Below are 21602 nucleotides of genomic sequence, written 5' to 3'. Positions count from 1 at the left end.
CGGATCCGCAAAACGCATCCGGACGTCTGAATGAAGCCTTACAGGGGCATGATCAATGACTGTGGTGATCACCCCATATAGACTCCCTGATCACCCCCCTGTAAAGCTCCATTCAGATGTCCGCATGATTTTTACGGATCCACTGATAGATGGATCGGATCCGCAAAACGCATCCGGACGTCTGAATGAAGCCTTACAGGGGCATGATCAATGACTGTGGTGATCACCCCATATAGACTCCCTGATCACCCCCCTGTAAAGCTCCATTCAGATGTCCGCATGATTTTTACGGATGCACTGATAGATGGATCGGATCCGCAAAACGCATCCGGACGTCTGAATGAAGCCTTACAGGGGCATGATCAATGACTGTGGTGATCACCCCATATAGACTCCCTGATTACCCCCCTGTAAAGCTCCATTCAGATGTCCGCATGATTTTTACGGATGCACTGATAGATGGATCGGATCCGCAAAACGCATCCGGACATCTGAATGAAGCCTTACAGGGGCGTGATCAATGACTGTGGTGATCACCCCATATAGACTCCCTGATCACCCCCCTGTAAAGCTCCATTCAGATGTCCGCATGATTTTTACGGATGCACTGATAGATGGATCGGATCCGCAAAACGCATCCGGACGTCTGAATGAAGCCTTACAGGGGCGTGATCAATGACTGTGGTGATCACCCCATATAGACTCCCTGATCACCCCCTGTCATTGATTACCCCCCTGTCATTGATTACCCCCCTGTAAAGCTCCATTCAGACGTCCGCATGATTTTTACGGATCCACTGATAGATGGATCGGATCCGCAAAACGCATCCGGACGTCTGAATGAAGCCTTACAGGGGCGTGATCAATGACTGTGGTGATCACCCCATATAGACTCCCTGATCACCCCCCTGTCATTGATTACCCCCCTGTAAAGCTCCATTCAGACGTCCGCATGATTTTTACGGATCCACTGATAGATGGATCGGATCCGCAAAACGCATCCGGACGTCTGAATGAAGCCTTACAGGGGCATGATCAATGACTGTGGTGATCACCCCATATAGACTCCCTGATCAACCCCCTGTCATTGATTACCCCCCTGTCATTGATTACCCCCCTGTAAAGCTCCATTCAGACGTCCGCATGATTTTTACGGATCCACTGATAGATGGATCGGATCCGCAAAACGCATCCGGACGTCTGAATGAAGCCTTACAGGGGCGTGATCAATGACTGTGGTGATCACCCCATATAGACTCCCTGATCACCCCCCTGTCATTGATTACCCCCCTGTAAAGCTCCATTCAGACGTCCGCATGATTTTTACGGATCCACTGATAGATGGATCGGATCCGCAAAACGCATCCGGACGTCTGAATGAAGCCTTACAGGGGCATGATCAATGACTGTGGTGATCACCCCATATAGACTCCCTGATCACCCCCCTGTCATTGATTACCCCCCTGTAAAGCTCCATTCAGATGTCCGCATGATTTTTACGGATGCACTGATAGATGGATCGGATCCGCAAAACGCATACGGACGTCTGAATGAAGCCTTACACGGGCGTGATCAATGACTGTGGTTATCACCCCATATAGACTCCCTGATCACCCCCCTGTCATTGATCAACCCCCTGTCATTGATCACCCCCCTGTCATTGATCACCCCCCTGTCATTGATCACCCCCCTGTCATTGATCACCCTCTGTAAGGCTCCATTCAGACATTTTTTTGGCCCAAGTTAGCGGAATTATTATTTTTTTTTTTCTTACAAAGTCTCATATTCCACTAACTTGTGTCAAAAAATAAAATCTCACATGAACTCACCATACCCCTCACGGAAACCAAATGCGTAAGATTTTTTAGACATTTATATTCCAGACTTCTTCTCACGCTTTAGGGCCCCTAGAATGCCAGGGCAGTATAAATACCCCACATGTGACCCCATTTCGGAAAGAAGACACCCCCAGGTATTCCGTGAGGGGCATATTGAGTCCATGAAAGATTGAAATTTTTGTCCCAAGTTAGCGGAACGGGAGACTTTGTGAGAAAAAAATTAAAAATATCAATTTCCGCTAACTTGTGCCAAAAAAAAAAAAATTTCTATGAACTCGCCATGCCCCTCATTGAATACCTTGGGGTGTCTTCTTTCCAAAATGGGGTCACATGTGGGGTATTTATACTGCCCTGGCATTCTAGGGGCCCCAAAGCGTGAGAAGAAGTCTGGTATCCAAATGTCTAAAAATGCCCTCCTAAAAGGAATTTGGGCACCTTTGCGCATCTAGGCTGCAAAAAAGTGTCACACATCTGGTATCGCCGTACTCAGGAGGAGTTGGGGAATGTGTTTTGGGGTGTCATTTTACATATACCCATGCTGGGTGAGAGAAATATCTTGGTCAAATGCCAACTTTGTATAAAAAAAAGGGAAAAGTTGTCTTTTGCCAAGATATTTCTCTCACCCAGCATGGGTATATGTAAAATGACACCTCAAAACACATTGCCCAACTTCTCCTGAATACGGCGATACCACATGTGTGACACTTTTTTGCAGCCTAGGTGGGCAAAGGGGCCCATATTCCAAAGAGCACCTTTAGGATTTCACAGGTCATTTACCTACTTACCACACATTAGGGCCCCTGGAAAATGCCAGGGCAGTATAACTACCCCACAAGTGACCCCATTTTGGAAAGAAGACACCCCAAGGTATTCCGTGAGGGGCATGGCGAGTTCCTAGAATTTTTTATTTTTTGTCACAAGTTAGTGGAAAATGCAGATTTTTTTTTTTTTTTTCATACAAAGTCTCATATTCCACTAACTTGTGACAAAAAATAAAAACTTCCATGAACTCACTATGCCCATCAGCGAATACCTTGGGGTCTCTTCTTTCCAAAATGGGGTCACTTGTGGGGTAGTTATACTGCCCTGGCATTCTAGGGGCCCAAATGTGTGGTAAGGAGTTTGAAATCAAATTCTGTAAAAAATGACCTGTGAAATCCGAAAGGTGCTCTTTGGAATATGGGCCCCTTTGCCCACCTAGGCTGCAAAAAAGTGTCACACATCTGGTATCCCCGTACTCAGGAGAAGGTGGGGAATGTGTTTTGGGGTGTCATTTTACATATACCCCTGCTGGATGAGAGAAATATCTTGTCAAAAGACAACTTTTCCCATTTTTTTATACAAAGTTGGCATTTGACCAAGATATTTATCTCACCCAGCATGGGTATATGTAAAAAGACACCCCAAAACACATTCCCCACCTTCTCCTGAATACAGAGATACCAGATGTGTGACACTTTTTTGCAGCCTAGGTGGGCAAAGGGGACCATATTCCAAAGAGCACCTTTCGGATTTCACAGGTCATTTTTTACAGAATTTGATTTCAAACTCCTTACCACACATTTGGGCCCCTAGAATGCCAGGGCAGTATAACTACCCCACAAGTGACCCCATTTTGGAAAGAAGAGACCCCAAGGTATTTCGTGATGGGCATAGTGAGTTCATAGAAGTTTTTATTTTTTGTCACAAGTTAGTGGAATATGAGACTTTGTAAGAAAAAAAAATAAAAAATAAAAAATCATCATTTTCCGCTAACTTGTGACAAAAAATAAAAAGTTCTATGAACTCACTATGCCCATCAGCGAATACCTTAGGGTGTGTACTTTCCGAAATGGGGTCATTTGTGGGGTGTTTGTACTGTCTGGCCATTGTAGAACCTCAGGAAACATGACAGGTGCTCAGAAAGTCAGAGCTGCTTCAAAAAGCGGAAATTCACATTTTTGTACCATAGTTTGTAAACGCTATAACTTTCACCCAAAACATTTTTTTTTTACCCAAACATTTTTTTTTTATCAAAGACATGTAGAACTATAAATTTAGAGCAAAATTTCTATATGGATCTCGTTTTTTTTTGCAAAATTTTACAACTGAAAGTGAAAAATGTCATTTTTTTGCAAAAAAATCGTTAAATTTCGATTAATAACAAAAAAAGTTAAAATGTCAGCAGCAATTAAATACCACCAAATGAAAGCTCTATTAGTGAGAAGAAAAGGAGGTAAAATTCATTTGGGTGGTAAGTTGCATGACCGAGCAATAAACGGTGAAAGTAGTGTAGTGCCGATTTGTAAAAAAGGGCCTGGTCTTTAGGGGGGTATAAACCTGTGGTCCTTAAGTGGTTAATATCACTGCCCTTCACTCTGTCTAACTGATTTATTATACAAGGGCATCTTTAGTGCACAGTAAAATGCTGAAGACTGAAGAAAGACTGTCCTTAGTAATACTTCGTTACAGCTTTGATAGGAGACTCTAAACCAAAACCACAGTTACATTTTAACTTTTTCAGCAGGGTACTAACCACTTCAAACCATGAAAACCCAACAAGACATCATTTTGGAAATGTTCAGAGCAAGTTGTCTAGCCATCACAATTTGGCCCTAGTGACAGCAGCTCAGATCCTTATGATTAACCATTTTTTTTTACTACTTCTAACACATCACCTTCAAGAGCCGACTGTTCACTTGCTGACTAATATTTCCCACCCCTTGACAGGTACTACTGTTAAGATTTAAAGGTTTTTTGAGGTTAGCTAACCACGTGTAGAGCTGAACATGAAGTTCAGAGCAGTGGGGACCAGAACAGCACCGGAATAACAAGCAGATTGGTGGAGGTGATTACTGCTTCTTTGCAATTTTAACAGGTTTTGGCCTAAAAAGAACCTTTTATGTTATGGCTGATCATTGTTCTCAGTCACATACTCTATATCACATAAGATGTAGGTAGAGATTAACAACATGTAGAAGAGAAATCTAATGCCAACATTTCAAGAAACAGTTGGGGTACTACAGTCTAGATCACACATGTCAATCCACTGAAACACAGATCGTAATTGTAGCAGATGTGATACTCCTTACCATAAAGGTGTGAAACACAGATCGTAATTGTAGCAGATGTGATACTCCTCACTATAAAGGTGTGAAAAACAGTATGAAAATTTACTTTTTTACCATAATAATTTTTAATAATAATAAATGTCTGCATTTGTTTCAGGACAGATACATGATCTTAGGCCAAAATGGCTTTTTTGTGAACCCTTCCGATTCCTTAGCAATTATTGCAGCCAACCTCTCCTGTGTGCCTTACTTTCGACAAATGGGAGTGCGAGGTTTTGGGAGGAGTATGCCCACTAGTACAGCCATAGACAAGTAAGTACAATCTGAATAGTTTTCTTTTTTACAAATATAGTCAAAGTATTCTGCCACTTCCCCCCGCCCCCCCCCCCCCCCCGCACAATATTCTTTAGCAAGCAAAACATGTAAATGATTATGGTATGACTTTACAAATCATGAAATGTACTTTTTCTTTAAAAGAAAAACATGTTTTTGGATAACTGGACTTGTTTCAGGTCCTCTGTCTTACAATCTTGGCCTACATATAAGCTTTAAACTGTTGTACAACTTTACATTCTAGTGATACGTTCCATTTCATGGACTACCAAAAAGCGAAAGAAAAAAGTAACATTTTTCATTCTATGCAATGCTAAATAATGCAGTGTTAGCAATAAAGATTTATAGTGGACTATGCATAATTCTAGAATCCACAGAAACTGTCCTGTCCATCTTAGAGATTGAATATATTGGTATTGTTTAAAGGGAATGTAAAATATGAAAAGCTTCCACTGGTGGTAGTCCAGGCATAGACAGCGCCACTTGTTTGATTTTGTGTTGAAACTCTGGAGAAACAGACCGATATATCAGGCAATTATCGGAAACAAATTAAACGTTCCCAATAATTGCCTAATTGTTAGCGGAGATAAGGGCTGCATCAAAGGTCTCTTTACAAGGGATGATATTACAGCAGATTTTCGGGAAGGAAGCGTTCCTACCCGACAATCTGCTGCTCGCTGGTGGAGGAGACATGTTTACACAGCATGATCTGCTGTTGGGAAACGAGGATTTTTGTGTTCACACAAACGATCCAATTACCCGATGAAGAAGCGTTTTGCCCATTCATTGGGTAATCGGTGGTACATTTACATTGTCAGATCATCTCTACAGAGTGTTAAGTGTTCGATTCTCGGCACATGTAAATGGCCTTTAAGGGCTGTATTACATCAGCAAATTTACTGACCAATTTCTGTCCAATCAGACCAATAATGGGTGTGTATAACAAAAGATCTGTGTGTGTAAACCACCATCTGACCAATGATTGGTCAGAAAATCTGTCAGTTAATCTGTTGGTTTAATACAGGCCTTATATGCTCATTCATCAGGTGATCGCTGGCCAATTATCAGAAACAATCATTTATACAAACACTCATTCAGATAATTGGCCTGATTATCGGTCACTGCATGTTGCAGTAAAGAAATAACAGTCCAAGTGAATGTCAGGTCAGTGTTTTCATGCAGGGTGGAAGTGTGCACTGTGTTTTATTGGTTTACATGGCTAGCTAGGTGTCCTTAGACCCAGACAGAAGATTGCTGTGTTAACAACTGGAAGATAGGATTAAGTGATAATTTAGATAAAATGTTTCAGAGGACACCTAATAAATTATTGAATGACTGAAATATTTGGAATACAATTGTGGACACGTTCAAGATAATGAAGCTGCTGACAGGAAACATCTGCTTCAATATTGTCCAAAACCAACAGGATTGATGTAGCAGGGGATCTCAACTTGGATGGGATATGCACTGCACTGAGAGTTCTCATTCTCAGAACATATTTTGTTAATTTCATTCAAACGAAAACAGTAGTTGTCCATTTTGAGCAAAAACAAGCGTCACGTGGTATTCAGTCATCATTGGAACTGCTTGACAATGTGTACATGCATAATGCTATAATTTATCTCTTTTATGGTATCACGTAAACAAACTAGGGATATCACTACTGTTTACAAATCATGTTTTCTAACTAAAATTAAAGGGGTTCTCTGGGACTAAGGTACTGATGACCTACCTTTAGGATAGATCACCAATGTCAGATCATCAGGAATTCATTGGAAGCAGGAGCTACTGAAAAACAGTTGATCGGCAACATTGTCAGAATTCAGACCACCAACGATCTGACATCGGTAATCCATCCGAAGGATAGGTCTTCAGTGCTTCTGCAGTTAGCCCCTGAGGAGCCAGAGATGAGAGTGATAGCAGCTCTGAGGATGATGTGTCACTGTGTGCTCCAACAGGTCATCACTTCCTGGGGTCAGTGCAGTGAAGGAGGGTCACTCTATGTTTCCTCGGGGCACTCCCAGTAGCTGTGGAGCTCCCTGCCTGTTAGTAGTTTGGGTGTGGCCTTGATATAAATGTCCATGTGTGTGCAAGGCAGGGCATACGGTAAAGCAATGGCCAGCATGTGGTGTTATAGGAGTCCGTAACCAGGCCAGGTTTAACAAATGTTCTTCTTTACAGAATAGGAGTGGTAGTGCAGAATAGGAGTGGTAGTACATCCAACAATAATATGCACACAGTGTAGGCTCTTTCCCAGATGGCAAGGCATGGGTCAGGTAATGCTAGGAACCAGCAAAACGTGAAACAAAGGAAGGTTAGGAAACAAGGTAAGGTCAAAGAAATCAAACTCAGGAACAGGAACAAGAAACACGTTAGTGAGACAAAAGACTAACACTTGCAATGGTGAAGAGACAGGAGGGGCTTTAAATTGAGTGCCAAGTCCCTGGATCAGAACCTGATAGGTCCAGTGGCTCGGTGCTCAATAGATTAGAACAAAACAACACTTGTAATTGAGCAGCTGGTCTGTCATTCAGCCCACTGCTTGTCTCCCCTAGCGCACATGCACTGTGGGGAGAAACAGAGCATTGCATCCTGTTGCTAAAGATGTGGTTGCGTCACTAGGGGTTTTGGCTCAGCAGCGCGTCACTCCTGGTGCGGCCGTGCCGCAGCTGATGATCGCTGGAGCCTGGATAGGTAAGTTTATTACACTTTTGAGAATTAGTTGTATGGAAGGCACTCTATCCTCTGGCGTGGCATGGAAATATAATTATAATTTGTCTTGATCAATATATCATTTATTTTATAAAAATTATTTGAAACAAAAACAATAGACCCTATTATAGTTCCCTAACTATCTAAATTAGTTCCAATGATTACCATTAAAAATCATGATTCTTACATTAGTTGATATACACCGTAATTATGTTAATACCATTTTGAGAATGAAGTACAATTATGTGATATATAATGGGTTCTGTATATAAAAAGTTAATAACAAATCAAAAAATTAAAAAAGGCAAAATTGTCTAAAAAAAATAGAAATACGATTCATACGATTCCATATGAATGAATTGATAAATAGATCTACATATGTCTCTCCAATGATGATATATTGATAACCAATTGATGGGTAAAATTACATCCTGCTTGTATATGGGTTCCTTTATATATAGTGTTTAAATTCCATACTGATAGATTTGTGCATTAAATGAGTCAATGTCTCTCATACAGTAACCAGTATCTCTTGTTTTAATTATGTAATAGTTGCGTTTCAATTCATGGGTAATAGTTGATAAATGCTGTCGAAATATTGTTACTACAATACCACTCCAAGGAAATGCTTCTTATTATGCGTGCCAGATGAGCTCTCACTCGTTCTGTCCCCAGCTCCTTTTAGTGTGGGTCTGCCGTACTGCGGCCGCTTGCCTGTACCAGCATCCTACGTGGCATCCCACATGGTTGGGGGTTGTTATTTGATCGGCCTCGGTCTTCTGCTTGATAGTATGCAAAGGTAGATTTAATTTAATGCTCCTTTATACCAAACAGGTATGTATCTCAGGAATGTAATCCAATATTTTTTTTTTAAATAAGAAAAAAGAACAAAAAAAATAAAAAATCTAAAATATTAACAAATCTCCGTATGTGTTATAGATATAGCACTTAACGTTGCGATTGTTTGGGGAGACATTTCGGTCTTAGACCTTTATCAAATCGCTGTAAAAATAGTACAAAATATAAATATATTAGTACTAGGGATTAGAAGTAAATAATGTCATAGGGAGGAGGATAAAAGAAAACTCAATGGTAAACTAAATCTGAGAGATCATATAATGAGCTATAGTTCCAGGAAGATAAGGAACGAGGTCCATAAGACAAAATAGAGTATATGTAGTATATAGCTGGACAGCTGAAGTCATGTCACAGGGCATGGTGTATACGACCTGGAGTAAAGGTGAAAAAGAGAGGTAATAAAAGGCTAAGTCCAGTGGTAAACTAATATACAGGAGTAAGGTATAGTATGGTAGACTGGGAGTATGAGAGGAACCCAGTATGGCAGGGGGAAAGAGAAATAATGTGATCGCATCACACAGGTATAATGACAGTGCTGACGAGGTGGCGCTCTGGAGTAAAGGCTTACCTTAGGATAGGAGAAGTGGGTGTATTGACGGTGGCGTCCCACGTGGAGGACGCTGGATCGGGAGAGAGATTGCTGCAGGGGAGAGCCGCGGAGAGAAAAGGGCGCCGTGGCCTGGATATCCGGCCGTTCGGTGGGGATGGCGCATGCGTGATATGTGTATGAGGTGGCGGTGGCCATCTTGGAAACGGGCACAGTAGGAATGGGGAAAGCGCAGGTGCAGTGGCTACGGGTCGGGGAGGTGGCCATATTGGGAGTGTGCGCCGGAGTGTGTGGCACGAGAAGAGAGGGACAGCAAGAAGAGTGAAATGTGTGAATGAGAGGCAAGTGGAGTGAGATGCCAAGGAGGAAATAGAAAATGAGAAATAAGGTGTACACCCAGACATAAGAGATATGTGGAAGTGTATGAAAAATAGAAAGGGAGAAAAGGGAGTAAGTGGTAGAGAATGTGAGAGAGTGGAAAATGTATGAGAAGGGATAGGGGAATTATAAGGAAAGAGGATATGGTAGTGTCACGAGTTGGAGGTCCCAGGAGAGACCACCGCATCGTCATGCAATAAACAAACAGAAATCAGGTACAGACACATAAGAGTTTATTGCACAAACAAAAACATGGAAGGCAGCACAGACAAAACATGAGCTCTATGTACCGTCAGCACAGTGGGAGAAAACCCCCACTGCGCCACTGTCTAGTAATACTCCAGAGGGGCGTAACTACTCAACTCCTGGTTTTCACTAGAGCCCTAGATGGTAGGGTTAGACTTAGCCGCAGGAAGTTGCCAGGGTCCACTCTGGAGCGTGACCTAGACAGAAGGTACCGACGGCACATAGGCATACATAACATACAGGCAAATACAAAACAGAGCAACTAATGATACAAGCAGGAGTTCACGCAAGGGAGCAGGAGTGGCAATAAGCAGAGAAGGACTTGCTCCACCAGTAGTAAACTGCAGGGCCTTGTCATGCCACTCTGCTGCAAAGGCTTGCTGAACACAGACATATGAATACAAAACAGGGCAACTAATAATACAAGCAGGAGTTCACGCAAGGGAGCAGGAGTGGCAATGAGCAGAGAAGGACTTGCTCCACCAGTAGTAAACTGCATGGCCTTGTCATGCCACTCTGCTGCAAAGGCTTGCTGAACACAGACATCAGAATAAACACAAAGTAACTAAAACATAACTGACAGAACAGATAACAGAAAGACAGGAAGGAAGACATCAAAATGGACGGGAAAGAGGACGCAAATGAACAAGTAGGGAAACCCACAGAGCACAGGCAGACAGACACGGATCCCATGAGTCAGCAGCATGGGAGAGAGAGTACAAACCAGGAGCAGGACAAGACAACACACACCAGGAGAGCTGACACAGAACTGAGGAAACCTCAGCCTTATATACAGGTTCCATGGGTGCAGCAGAGAGACCACACCCATGGAGCAGACAGAGGATTAACTCCTAATAGGAATACAGGGGAGTTAACCCATACAGAACCACAAATAATACAGAGGAACGGAGCTGCAGCGAGGGCATAGACAGAAGGTCACAGCCAGCGGTAATGACTGTGACACTCCCACCCCTCAAAGCCCCCCCCTCTCCCCCCCAAACAGAAAACGGGAGGAAGTGGGGCAACAAACCAAACAGAACCAGGCAAGGGGACAGAAATCAAAGGGGTGACGAGGTACAAGGGCAGGAACACATACGACGACCGCAACCAGCCCAACCCCTGAAAACCAGCCTACACAGAGGGTCCGCAGCCAGTACGCCAGGGGAAGATAGCCAGCCAACACGGCATACACGTACAGTGAACCGCACCATGAAGTTACCTCTCCCTCCACTCTCCCTCCGGAGAATGACATGTCTGCCAAGAACTAATTGGTCAAACATGCTGACACCCCCTTCCGGAGGACAGGGACCAGGAACAGGAACCAGACAGGAAATGAAAATCAGAATCAAAGGGGTACAGAGGTACACAAGCAGAACACATAAGACGACCGCAGCCAGCACGCAGCCCCTAGCAACCAGCCTACACGGTAAATGCAGCCAGTACGCCAAGAGGAATGCAGCCAGCCTACACAGCCACAAAAGTCATGGTAAACTGCAGTGTGCTAACACCTCCCCCTCCACTCTCCCTCCGGAGAATGGCATGTCTGCCAAGAACTGATTGGTCAGACATGCTGACACCCCCTTCCGGAGGCCAGGACCAGAAGCAGATACCTGCGCCGATAACGGAAAACACGGCCGTAGGCAGAACTGCAAGCTAAAAGGCTACACCGGACGTCACCCCTGGCAACCAGCATACACGGAAAACACCGCAGCCAGTACACCAAGGCAACCAAATCCGATACCTAAAGGCAGCATACAGAGGGAAATACAGAATGCACACACACCACAGATAAGCAGAAAACAGAACAAAAAAAAACTCTGTGAAAGTTCACTTGTTCATTCTGTCACGAGTTGGAGGTCCCAGGAGAGACCACCGCGTCGTCATGCAATAAACAAACAGAAATCAGGTACAGACACATAAGAGTTTATTGCACAAACAAAAACATGGAAGGCAGCACAGACAAAACATGAGCTCTATGTACCGTCAGCACAGTGGGAGAAAACCCCCACTGCACCACTGTCTAGTAATACTCCAGAGGGGCGTAACTAAGCAACTCCTGGTTTTCACTAGAGCCCTAGATGGTAGGGTTAGACTTAGCCGCAGGAAGTTGCCAGGGTCCACTCTGGAGTGTGACCTAGACAGTGACAGCAGGAGCGAATGGACAACAGGTACCAGAAGGTACCGACGGCACATAGGCATACATAACATACAGGCAAATACAAAACAGAGCAACTAATGATACAAGCAGGAGTTCACGCAAGGGAGCAGGAGTGGCAATAAGCAGAGAAGGACTTGCTCCACCAGTAGTAAACTGCATGGCCTTGTCATGCCACTCTGCTGCAAAGGCTTGCTGAACACAGACATCAGAATAAACACAAAGTAACTAAAACATAACTGACAGAACAGATAACAGAAAGACAGGAAGGAAGACATCAAAATGGACGGGAAAGAGGACGCAAATGAACAAGTAGGGAAACCCACAGAGCACAGGCAGACAGACACGGATCCCATGGGTCAGCAGCATGGAAGAGAGAGTACAAACCAGGAGCAGGACAAGACAACACACACCAGGAGAGCTGACACAGAACTGAGGAAACCTCAGCCTTATATACAGGTTCCATGGGTGCAGCAGAGAGACCACACCCATGGAGCAGACAGAGGATTAACTCCTAATAGGAATACAGGGGAGTTAACCCATACAGAACCACAAATAATACAGAGGAACGGAGCTGCAGCGAGAGCAAAGACAGAAGGTCACAGCCAGCGGTAATGACTGTGACAGGTAGGTCAAGAGGGAGGGAGGTATGTTGGAAAATGTATGGGAAAGGTGGAGAATATAAGGCATGAGGATGTGGTAGGTATGTAGGGGAAAGGGTGGGGGAGTGTGTGTGGAAAGAAGAGGGCTCGGACTGGCGGCGACTGTAATTCGGATGTGGTAGTTTACCACTGGACTTAGCCTTTTATTACCTCTCTTTTTCACCTCTACTCCTGGTTGTATACCCCACGCCCTGTGACATGACTTCAGCTGTCCAGCTATATACTACCTATACTCTATTTTGTCTTACGGACCTCGTTCCTTATCTTCCTGGAACTATAGCTCATTATATGATCTCTCAGATTTAGTTTACCAGTGAGTTTTCTTTTATCCTCCTCCCTATGACATTATTTACTTCTAATCCCTAGTACTAATATATTGATGATTTGATAAAGGTCTAACAGACCGAAACGTCTCCCCAAGCAATCGCAACGTTAAGTGCTTCATCTATAACACATACGGAGATTTGTTCATATTTTTGCATTTTTTTGATTTTTTTGATTTTTTTGATTTTTCTTATTTAAAAAACTATTTTTTATTACATTCCTGAGATACATACCTGTTTCGTATAAAGGAGCATTAAATTTAATCTACCTTTGCACATTACTTTGAGAGTGCGTTGCTTCATTCATATTGACTATTGGTTGGTTCTCACCCTTATACCACTGCACCTCCCCCCAAAGGAGTGCATCTTCCATTTTCTCTAACATTGAAACACAACTGTTACATAATTGAAACAAGAGACATTGGTTATAATATGAGAGACATTGATTCATTTAATGCACAAATCTATCAGTATGGAATTTAAACACTATATATAAAGGAACCATATACAAGCAGGACGTAATTTTACCCATCAATTGGTTATCAATATATCATCATTGGAGAGACATATGTCATCATTGGAGAGACATAGACAGATCTATTTATCAATTCATTCATACGGAATCTGGTACTACTATTATAAAAACCATTTCTAAGGAGGACGTATTTTATATTTTTTTAAACAATTTTTTAAACAATTTTGCCTTTTTTTATTTTTTTTATTTGTTATTGTTATTAACTTTTTATATACGGTATCCATTATATATCATGTAATTGTACTTCATTATCAAAATGGTAGCAACATAATTATGGTGTATATTAACTAATGTAAGAATCGTGATTTTTAAGGGTTTTTTAAGGACTAATTTAGATAGTAAGGGAACCATATTAGGGTCTTTTGTTTTTGTTTTTATTCAAATAATTTTTATAAAATAAATGATATATTGATCAAGACAAATTATAAATATATTTTCATGCCACGCCAGGATAGAGTAAAATTAATTCACATTATTCTAGGTATTATATCGGCAGTGTTTGCGCAGAGGAAAGTGCACCTTATTCCAGAAGCCTAGGGAGGTTGAGCCACCTTGGCAAAAAACTTATTACACTTTTGCTCTATAGTGAGTGGCACAGATGGGGCACAAAAAATTAGCAGGGTCACTTGCAGCTGTTTAGAATATATTGTCTGGTCCTTATACAGGTCAGAAGAGCACAGTGCATGTGGGCAGGCAGGTCCAACATATAGTATAAATAGATCCCAGGTACTCACTTTTGCTGCTAATAGTCTTCTTTTATTTCAATATATAGCATACATTAGGACAGGTCTCGGCCTGTCCCAGTCTTCCTCAGTTGAGGGAGACTTGCTTCTGTTTACGTATCTTCTCCATTACTAGGAAGTGGCTCAAGCACAGCAGTAGCAGACATTATTTATAACGGAGTCTGAATCACTCCCTAAAGAATATTTGCTCCATTTTTCCCCAAATGTTCGTGAATTAAAATTTGACATCAAGCCAAACACAACTAACGCTGAGGATAATGACATTTTATTGCAGGCATGCCCTGTAGTGACTTATTTTGGACTTATTTTGGATTATTTGAAATAAAATTAGCAGTGATTTTCTAACTTCTAGATGTGTTGGAATGGAAGAGTTTCCCTAGAGATTCATGATATGTTTTTCCATTGCCTTAGTGGACACTACACTATGATTTATTTTCTTATTTGTGTTAAAAATGTGAACTAGATGACATACAGATTACTTGTAAAATCATAGCCGACATATTTCTCACATTTGGCACTCCTTAAATCTAAATTGTATACAGATGTTTAAAATGTAAAGTAGCAAAAATGACAATAACTGAATAATGGACTAAAATTCACATAATTTAGAGAGGACCTGCCACCTCTCATGACATGTTGATTTTTGTAAATGAATGTATTCTCCACGAAATAACCCTTCTGGAGTGTTGTGCTGCTCCTCTGTTATACTACCTAGACATTTATGAATTAATTGATAATTGGCTGTTACCACTAGGGTATGTACCTAGTGTCACACTGCCTAATCAGTCAGACTTTAACAATGCTCTGTCGAGAACTTATTTATAGATTTCCAGGAGGAATAACAGCAGGAAGACACAAAGCAGAGTTTTAAGATACTGTAAGATACCCAATAATTGTTATTTCATGAGGAATACAAAAATGGAACTGTCAAGAGGCATGACAGATTGTCTTTAATCAAATAGATTATATTGTTGCACAAAGCAAAACCTTCAAAAGGGATTTACTGTGTCCACTTTAGTAAGGGCTCCATGGTGAACGCACATGCCCAGTCTTGCTTGTTTCTCCGCTCTAGAAGAATTCCTGATGTGGTGAGGCAGCTGCCCGTGAAGCTGCAACATCTTCTCTGCTTGTCAGATGAGTTGCTGAGTAAGAACAATAGAAATAATGCTGTTTTACCCTCTTATAACTTGATCAAGAAGAGAAGACACTGCAGGTTAGAACTTAAGCAGTCGCCTCACCAAATCAGAGATACCTCTGCATACCTGATACAAGAAAGACAGCCTGCATGTCCAATTGGCACATTTACATGTTGCAGATTTTGTTTAGTTTTTAATGCAATTACAGTTTGTACAGCTTCAACATGTTAAATAAATGTGTTTCACTTGTAAAGACAGCACAAGCTATTACCACATAACAAAACCATAGGAATCGTGGTAAAAACACTTGTTTTTATGTTGCTATTATTTATTTATTTATTTTTACCATAACAAAACACAAAGTGTAAACACAGCCTTAGGCCTCCTGCACACAAACGTGTGCGCCCTGTGGCCGTGCTGCGGCCCACAAATTGCGGGCCGCAATACACGAACACCGACCGTGGGGTAGCCTCCGCGGATCGCGGACCCATTCTCTTTAATGGGTCCGTGATCCGCCTGTTCCACAAAAGATAGGACATGTTCTATCTTTTTGCGGAACGGAAGTACGGGACGAAACCCCATGGAAGCACTTCGTAGTGCTTCCGTGGGTTTCCATTCCGTGCTTCCGTTCCGCACCATTCCGTGAATTGGTCCGCATCCGTGATGCGGAATGCCCACGGAACGGCGCCTGTGTATTGCGGATCCGCAATACGGCCACGGGGTGCACACGTTCGTGTGCAGGAGGCCTTACTGACAGATAGGGCTATGCTAACATTTTTCCTGGAATATTTTGATATTATCATTTTTTAAATAAGCATAACAGCACTAAACAGCCTACAGCTATGTCCCATGCAGGGAGTGTATGCAGCAGGCTTGACGTTGGCTGTATTATACCAACCTTGTCTTCTGTCACTGGGATCAGAGATAACTGCAATTCCCGCTGTTTACCTTCTCAGATGCAACATTCAATAGCAACCGTGGCATCTGAGCAGTTAATCAGAAGAAGGGGCTCCCTCTGTCCTCTCATTGACTCCCCACAGCAAAATTGCAGGATGATAATTGGTTGCTATGACAGCCTGGGGCCTTGTGAAGGCTCCCAGGCCTACCACTATTAACTGCCTATTAAGTCCAAGTCCTTTATGGGGGCAAAATTTAAAAGTTAAAAAAAAATAAAAAATATGTATTATTTATACTGGATGGGGAAGCTGTTACATTAAGGAAAAATTTAAATGGTCAATTTTTTTAATCACCACAAAAAAATTGAATTAGAACGTATGTATCCTAAAATGGCACCAATAAAAACTACAGGTTGCCCTGCAAAAAACAAACCCTCTTATAGCTCTGTAGATGTATATATAAAAAAGTGGATCTCAGAATAAGGCGCTGCAAAAAGAAAAGTCAAATTTTTTTTTTTAAGGTTTTTATTTTTTAACAGTAGTGAAACAAAATAAAATAAAAACTATATAAATTTGCTGCTGCCGTAATCATACTGACCCCCAGAATAAAGCCAATAAAGTCTGAAATCTGCCAGGTTGTAGTTGCCGTAGATTTTAGTAATTATTTATGCCAGTTTCTGGCGTTAATAATGATGGATGTTCAGGGACCAATGGCCCCACCTCACCATTACTATGCCCTCTTTCAGAAACCGTCAAGGGCGGTGTCAGTGGTGTACATAGAGAAGTAAGGGCCCCATAGCAAGGATCAAACCAGGCCCCTCTACAAAGTACAGAAGGGTCTCTGTCTAAACCCTTTTCAATTACCCTTAGGCCATTTTTCCACTGCTTCATTTGCTAAAAGTTGTTCATTTACAGGGTAGAGTCCTGACCAAGTTTTTACCTCCAGTAGAAGAGGATATAATTCCAACTAAGACTGGGCCCCCTCTTGCCCCGGGCCCCATAGCAGTCGCATGGCCTGCCACTATGTTAGTTAAACCACTGGGCTGTGTAAAAATGACAGTTGCAACTTAAAAGTGGCACTGGCAATTAAAAAGTTGCAAAATCACGGTTTGGCAACATTTTAATGCAAAAAAAAGGTGTAGGGGGAATGATAAATTCCCTCCTTAGTGATTCACAGAGTTAACAGGGCCGGGATGATTAGATGTGCATCTTCTTACCCCATTAGTTGAAAAAAGGCCCTAAATGTAACCATCAGAGATATATATGTTCTCTCACTGGCAGTGGAGTACATAGAGAAGTAAGGGCCCCATAGCAAGGATCAAACCAGGCCCCCCACACAGGACAGAAGGGTTTCCGCCTAAACCCTTTTCAATGACCCTTGGGCCATTTTTTCCACTGCCTCATTTGCTAAAAAATTTTCCTTTAGATGGTAGAGTACTGACCAAGTTTTCACCTCTAGTAGAAGAGCGAATGATCCCCACTAGGCCCCCTCTTGCCCTGGGCCCCATAGCAGTCGCATGGTCTGCAACTATGGTAGTTATTCCCCTGCTCAATGGGGAGAGGTGATAACATGAATACATGTACCTACTGTATATAATGCCCTTTGGATCACTGGAGGCTGTACAGGAGGAGAGAAACTTGTTAGATAACTAGGATATACAGTAAAGTCATATGAATATGGTTCCATGTTACAGAAATTGTTTTTCTGTATTATGGTGCACTCTCATACCAATAATATCATGTACAGCTATCAGTGCCAAATAAGAGATCTAAAGTTTCTAAACGATCTGGCCGGCCTGGATTTTTTCTTGTGTAAGCTGTAAATTTCTTTTCCCTCCACTCCATAAACCAATAATGACTGTCTGCTACTATTACTCTTCACCATATAAGGGGCAACTATTATGTAGTCTTGTGAATTGCTGAAGCCATTAAAGGAGAAGAAGCGAGGAAACTATTGAAGCAAATGTAATCTATGGTGTTTTAGCAGCAGAGAGCTCATGGATAAGTAAAAAACATTTGACAGAAAGGGATTTATAGGCTGATACAGTGATAAAACAGAGCACAAATACATGAGAACATTAGGACACAAGTTCTTCCCACACTATCCAATTTCACATTTACAGACATTGCTTGTTCCTCAGATGTCTGCCACCTGAAGCTTGTACGCCTTGTATATAACTAGGCATCGGATGCATTTATAGATTCGCCAAAACGTTTTTTTTTTTTGATATTCTTGCCTACATAGTGATCAACCATCAAATGTGTCTGATTTCCGCCCACTATCACATTTTAGAATTTCTGTAACATAGATTTTTGCACATAAAATAAATTAGATTTACCTAAAATCATAAAATCCAAATTGCAGGCCAGGAGGAGCAGGACTAAATCTCTCTATTTAGTCATGCTTTCCACCTCTTTCAGTATTCTTTTCTAATTTCTGGAAGGCTATTTCACAGAAATATGAGTATAAGGAAGAGTACAGATATAGGGTAGCTAAAAATTGACTTTGATCACACGTCACAGCGTTATCTTATCTCATGACAAAAGCCATTGAAATCCATTGAAAAGTAAGTTAACATTTTTCTTGACATTCTTTACTTAACACGTTAACCAAGTTTAGCTCGGCTGCATCTGTAAAATTAAGCGAAATTTCAATTGGGAAAGTGGGAAAAATAAAACAAAATAATCGGAGGATATTTAGGGCCTATTGTATTCCCTCTCATCCACATTGTTTTAATGCCTGCACAAATGTATATACACAGAGGCTTAGATTAGCATTCCCAAATATGTATTAGTTTCCCCTTAACCAATTATTGTGGCTACACCTACTGGAGCTTTTATGACATCCCATTCTAAATCCATAAGCATTAAAGAGGTTCTCCGGGCTGCAGATATTGATGTCCTAGCCTCAGGAAGGGTCATCAATATCAGATCAATGGGGGTTCAACTCCAGGCACCCCCACCAATCAGCTATTTCTGCCTGTCAGGCCTCTGAAAACAGTGTACAGAGAAGAAGCAGAAGGCTCCGTACACTTTGTGGTTTCCAGCACTGATGTACTGAAACTTAATTTCCATTCACCTCAATGGGAGCTGAGCTGCAGTACCCCGGCATGCTCACTACACAGTGTATGAAGCTGCCTGCATTCAATTCTGTACACTGTATAGTTTCCAGAACTGCAGCTACCTGAATCAGTTGATTGGTGGGGGTGCCAGGTGTTGGATGCCCACCAATCGGATATTGATGACTTATTCTCAGGATAGGTCATCAATATCTGTACCCCGGAGAACCCCTTTAATATGCAGTTGATGCCCCTATTTCCACTTAAAACCACCTCCATCCTTCTGGGAAGGCTTTCTAGAAGATTTTGAAGCTTGTCTATGATTTTTTTTCCCCATTCAACCAGAAGAGAATTTTTGGGGTCACATTGCCAAAGCAGGCCTGGGTAGGTGAGGGTAGTATTTCAACTAATAATTTTGCCAATCAGGCAAACAAATGCCCACTTAACAGCTTACCCAGTATTTAGTTCTAATCACTACACAACAGACTAACACAAAACTTTTATTGAAACACTTAAAACTTACACCTAAAGAGTTAAATACCCAATCTTGGGATTCAGTGGGATAGCAGAATATGAAGTGTAAGGAATCCCTGCCAATAGAGGCACTGGTAAAGTAGGGGTGCAGATAAACTACACAGCAACATTCAGACATCTCCAGGCACAGTCACAACCAAAGGTAGGTAAAGAAATCCGTGTTTATTGATAAAGACCTTTGAAACATCGCTTTTCGGAGTACTAAGACTCCTTTTTCAGGTCTTTGAGGTGGGAAAGGTGCTCGAGCTGAGAGGAGCTCATAACCTAAGCTCCTGGCTGTGACACTGGTCCTCGATCACCTTTCCCACCTCAAAGACTTGACAAAAGAATTTTGGTACTCCAAAACACGTTGTTACAGAGGTTGTTATCAATAAAAAAAGGATTTCTTAACCTACCTTCGTCGTGTCTGTACCAGGAGATGTCTGAATGTTCCTTTGTGTAATTTATATGCACCCCCACTTTCAAACTACCTGTTGGCCCCACAATACCCTGAGGACCTATACGACACCATCTGCACCGACCCATTATACTTAAAGGTCATGTACTAGTATTGAGTAGTTTAATCACCCTGCATTGAAAACCAATTTGCCCTACATACTACCCTATGAGCGCCTGTTCCCTTCTCTCTTGCCACTATTGCATCAGAGGAACTAATCATAGGGTATCTAACCTAACATATGTACTCTATTGTGCTGACACTAAATATATATATATATATATATATATATATAAATATATACACATGCATACATACAGGTGAAACTCGGAAAATTTGAATATCGTGCAAAGTTCATTTATTTCAGTAATGCAACTTAAAAGGTGAAACTAATATATATATATATATATATATATATATATATACAGTTGTGTTCAAAATAATAGCAGTCAGTCATCACTAACCTGATCAATCACTGTTTTTGGTAGAAATGATATTTCTACATGGCAAATAATTTACTAGCAGGTGTAGTAGAGTAATAGAAACCCAACAGATCCAACAGTCATGACATGCATGCTGCTGATTCTCTGTAATTCATTCACTTAGTGAAAGGGGCACGTTCAAAATAATAGCAGTGTGGAGTTCAATGAGTGAGGTTATTCATTCAACAGGCAGCAAATTTTGTACATTGTACAGTGCATTTCTCTCTGAAATTCTGAGGAATATGGATCGTTACAGACATTGTTCAGAAGAACGGCGTACCTTGATTGGAGAGGGGAAAACATATAAATACGTGCAGAAAATGATAGGCTGCTCAGCTAAAATGATCGCAAATGCTTTAAAATGGCAACCAAAACCTGAAAAACGTGGAAGAAAGAGAAAAACTACCATTCGAATGGATAGAAGAATAGCCAAAATGGCAAGGACTCAGCCAACAATCAGCTCCAGGAAGATCAAAGAAGGTCTAAAGTTACCTGTGAGTACTGTTACAATTAGAAGATGCCTATGTGAAGCCAAGTTATCTGCAAGAAGCCCACACAAAGTCCCACTGTTGAAAAAAGACATGTGCTGAAGAGGTTACAATTTGCCAAAGAGCACATTGACTGGCCTAAAGAGACATTTTATGGACTGTTGAAAGTAAGATTGTTCTTTTTGGGTCTA

General features: G+C 41.6%; 1 protein-coding gene across 1 annotated transcript in view; it reads left to right on the top strand.

Annotated features, from left to right (window-relative positions):
* Positions 1-21602, top strand: part of PGM5 (phosphoglucomutase 5) — a 187635-nt gene that overhangs the window by 73395 nt on the left and 92638 nt on the right. Inside the window, exon 6 of the mRNA XM_040417102.1 lies at positions 5046-5200. Coding sequence (XP_040273036.1) covers positions 5046-5200 — 155 coding nt within the window. The remainder of the gene's footprint in view (positions 1-5045; positions 5201-21602) is intronic.

The sequence above is a fragment of the Bufo bufo genome, chromosome 2 (assembly GCF_905171765.1).
Source record: "Bufo bufo chromosome 2, aBufBuf1.1, whole genome shotgun sequence".
Classification (NCBI taxonomy): domain Eukaryota; kingdom Metazoa; phylum Chordata; class Amphibia; order Anura; family Bufonidae; genus Bufo; species Bufo bufo.
This window is presented reverse-complemented; position numbering and strand designations above follow the sequence as displayed.